General features: G+C 52.7%; 1 protein-coding gene across 1 annotated transcript; it reads right to left on the reverse strand.

Annotated features, from left to right (window-relative positions):
- Positions 1-765: 765 nt before the first annotated feature.
- On the reverse strand, positions 766-3,325 carry ACTB (actin beta). Its single transcript, XM_006143614.3, has 5 exons — positions 3,163-3,325; positions 2,777-3,016; positions 1,892-2,330; positions 1,621-1,802; positions 766-1,505 (listed from the first exon to the last, which is right to left on the reverse strand). Exons 1-5 carry the CDS (start codon positions 3,283-3,285, stop codon positions 1,362-1,364), a joined length of 1,128 nt encoding a protein of 375 aa, XP_006143676.1. The 5' UTR covers positions 3,286-3,325; the 3' UTR covers positions 766-1,361.
- Positions 3,326-3,348: the final 23 nt, after the last annotated feature.

The raw sequence follows: 3,348 nt of genomic DNA on the forward strand, positions 1-3,348 counted from the left end.
CACAGGTGAAGTAATCCAAAACTCCCATAGGGACAGCGCCACCCCCAAAGGGCAGTCTCATTACTCTTCTGGTGTTCTTGGTTGAAGACACTTAGCTTCTAGCAAATGGGAAGCCTGAGAACTGTGTAACAAGGTCAAGAAGTGAACTGTAGTGCCTGGCAGAATTTATCTCCCATGAGTCTGGCCACCTTCCCCACAGTATCCTGGGAACTTAGTGGTCACAGGATAGTACTTTACTAACCACTAGGCAAGATCTAGAGTGAACTAGCATCACATAAACCCACACAGCTCACTGTGCCCCTAGGCCCTGGACTCTGCAAGGGTGGAAATAAAGGTGACAAAAGATGTGGCTTAGGAGCCACCTACTTATGCACCCACCCCACTCCAGGACACTAAGTTTGGGAAGTGACCCATGAGGGGGAAGCCATCCACTTGCAAGTACAGAGGTGCCCACCCAACCCCAGCCTGAAGCATGGCAACCAGCCAGAGACTTCCCAAAACATAGCCCAGGTGAGCTGCTTTACCCCATGAAGTGCATGAACCCAAAGAACCTAGGAGACAGAAAAGCTAGGTTAGGAAATTCCTGTTTAGAATAAGGCTAAGAGGTCCAAACTCTTCCTACCCTCTAAGCCTATTCAGTGTCAGGGATAGAGGCACCTCAACCCACCCTTCATTACATAGAAAAGGCTTTTACCCGGCTCTCCCTGCACCCTTGCAGGCTGTACCCCGGCTGCCCATTCATTGATGCCACAAAACCACACTGCCTCATTTTTAGGTGTGCACTTTTATTGAACTGGTCTCAAGTCAGTGTACAGGTAAGCCCTGGCTGCCTCCACACCTACCCACTCCCAGGGAGACCATAAGCCTTCATACATCTCAGGTTGGGGGACAAAAATGGGGGTCCACGGTGGCTGATCATTTAAAATAAAACAAAATAAAAAAGTATTAAGGCGAAGATTAAAAAAATTTGCATTACATAATTTACACAAAAGCAATGTTGTCACCTCCCCATGTGTATTTGGGTGAGGACTGGGCCGTTCTCCTTAGGGAGAAGTGGGGCAGCTTCTGGGAGGGCGAGAACTTCCTGTAACAATGCGTCTCACAATATTTGGAATGACTATTAAAAAAAAGAACAATGTACAATCCAAGTCCTCGGCCACATTGCAGAACTCTAGGGATGCTCGCTTCAACCGACTGCTGTCACCTTCACCGTTCCAGTTTTTAAATCCTGAGTCAAGCCAAAAAAAAAAAAAAAAACCAAAAAAAAAAAAAACAAATAAAGCCATGCCAATCTCATCTCGTTTTCTGCGCAAGTTAGGTTTTGTCAAGAAAGGGTGTAACGCAACTAAGTAACAGTCCGCCTAGAAGCATTTGCGGTGCACGATGGAGGGGCCGGACTCGTCGTACTCCTGCTTGCTGATCCACATCTGCTGGAAGGTGGACAGCGAGGCCAGGATGGAGCCACCGATCCACACAGAGTATTTGCGCTCAGGGGGAGCGATGATCTGAGGACAGAAGGGAATAGCCATGGTGAAGACCCTGAATGCTGTAATGTCCCACACCACAGCAGAGCGCCCACAGCCCAGGTGACCAAGTCAGGTCAGGCTGGCGATCACTCACCTTGATCTTCATGGTGCTAGGTGCCAGGGCGGTTATCTCCTTCTGCATTCTGTCAGCAATGCCTGGATACATGGTGGTGCCCCCAGACAGGACTGTGTTGGCATACAGGTCCTTACGGATGTCCACATCACACTTCATGATGGAGTTGAAGGTGGTTTCGTGGATACCACAAGATTCCATGCCTGAAGGGAAAAATGCAAGCCAGCTATAACTTCCACAGTGTGGCCCCCAACAGCCCTAGGGCAGGGACCAGGAGGCAGTCTCAACTCACCCAGGAAAGATGGCTGGAAGAGTGCCTCAGGACAGCGGAACCGCTCATTGCCAATGGTGATCACCTGACCATCAGGCAACTCGTAGCTCTTTTCCAGGGAGGAGCTGGAGGCGGCGGTGGCCATCTCCTGCTCGAAGTCTAGGGCCACATAGCACAACTTCTCCTTGATGTCACGCACAATTTCCCGCTCGGCTGTGGTGGTGAAGCTGTAGCCGCGCTCTGTGAGGATCTTCATGAGGTAGTCTGTCAGGTCCCGGCCAGCCAGGTCCAGACGAAGGATGGCATGGGGGAGGGCATACCCCTCATAGATGGGCACAGTGTGGGTGACCCCGTCACCGGAGTCCATCACGATGCCAGTGGTACGACCAGAGGCATACAGGGACAGCACAGCCTGGATGGCCACATACATGGCTGGGGTGTTGAAGGTCTCAAACATGATCTGTAGGGAGAGAAGGGCCCATGTCACGCTTAGGAAGCTACCAGCAGCAGTCAGGTCAGACTGGGGACATGCAAAGTGCAAGGAACACCGCTAAGAGTGCTGGGAGGTCTTGGGAAGGGGATTCTGATCAGACCTACTGTGCACCTACTAATACACACTCCAAGGCCACTTTACACCAGCCTCATTGGCTTTTTCACACGAGTCAGTGTTAGTACCTACACCCACAGCACTTTGTATTTTAAACACCTAGTCAGAAAGGCAAACACGAGAAGAAGATTGCTTCTGGGGAAAAAGCAAATAGAACCTGCAGAGTTCCAAAGGAGACTCAGGTCAGAGAAGAAAGTCCTATGGAGAATGGCAGAAGAAAGAACAAGTGAGAAAGGGCGTGGCACAGAAGGGCAAGAAAGGATGAAGGTGGCCACTCCAGGAGGCCACCAGCCACTGACCTGGGTCATCTTCTCCCTGTTGGCCTTGGGATTCAGGGGAGCCTCAGTCAGCAGCACAGGATGCTCCTCGGGGGCTACACGCAGCTCATTGTAGAAGGTGTGATGGCAGATCTTCTCCATGTCGTCCCAGTTGGTGACAATGCCGTGCTCGATGGGGTACTTCAGGGTCAGGATGCCTCTCTTGCTCTGGGCCTCGTCGCCCACATAGGAGTCCTTCTGGCCCATGCCTACCATCACACCCTGCAAAAGGACAGCACCTCAGTGTGCGCACGGCCCCTAACGACCCCACCCAGAAGACCGCAGGCCCGCATAGAGGGATCCTGGTCTCCCGCCCGCTCCCAGGAAAGGTTCCTTTGCCAAGTTCCAAGCAAGGCTGAAAGACCTACCTGGTGCCGCGGGCGTCCCACGATGGAAGGGAAGACGGCCCGGGGGGCATCGTCACCAGCGAAACCGGCCTTGCACATGCCGGAGCCATTGTCAACGACGAGCGCAGCAATATCGTCATCCATGGCGAGCTGCAGACAGAGCGGCGCTGAGCCAGGGGTCGCGGGTGGGGCCGCCCCCGCCCTAGC

Source organism: Tupaia chinensis, unplaced genomic scaffold (genome assembly GCF_000334495.1).
Source record: "Tupaia chinensis unplaced genomic scaffold, TupChi_1.0 Scaffold000101_1, whole genome shotgun sequence".
Classification (NCBI taxonomy): Eukaryota; Metazoa; Chordata; class Mammalia; order Scandentia; family Tupaiidae; genus Tupaia; species Tupaia belangeri.

Bases quoted from the DNA above. Each gene is read 5' to 3' on its own strand.
- ACTB (XM_006143614.3), bottom strand. From the start codon at position 3,285: ATGGATGACGATATTGCTGCGCTCGTCGTTGACAATGGCTCCGGCATG. The intron at 1,803-1,891 runs GTGAGTTGAGAC...TTTTCCCTTCAG, and splicing joins CTTCCAGCCATCTTTCCTGG to GCATGGAATCTTGTGGTATC. The intron at 1,506-1,620 runs GTGAGTGATCGC...TTCTGTCCTCAG, and splicing joins CTAGCACCATGAAGATCAAG to ATCATCGCTCCCCCTGAGCG.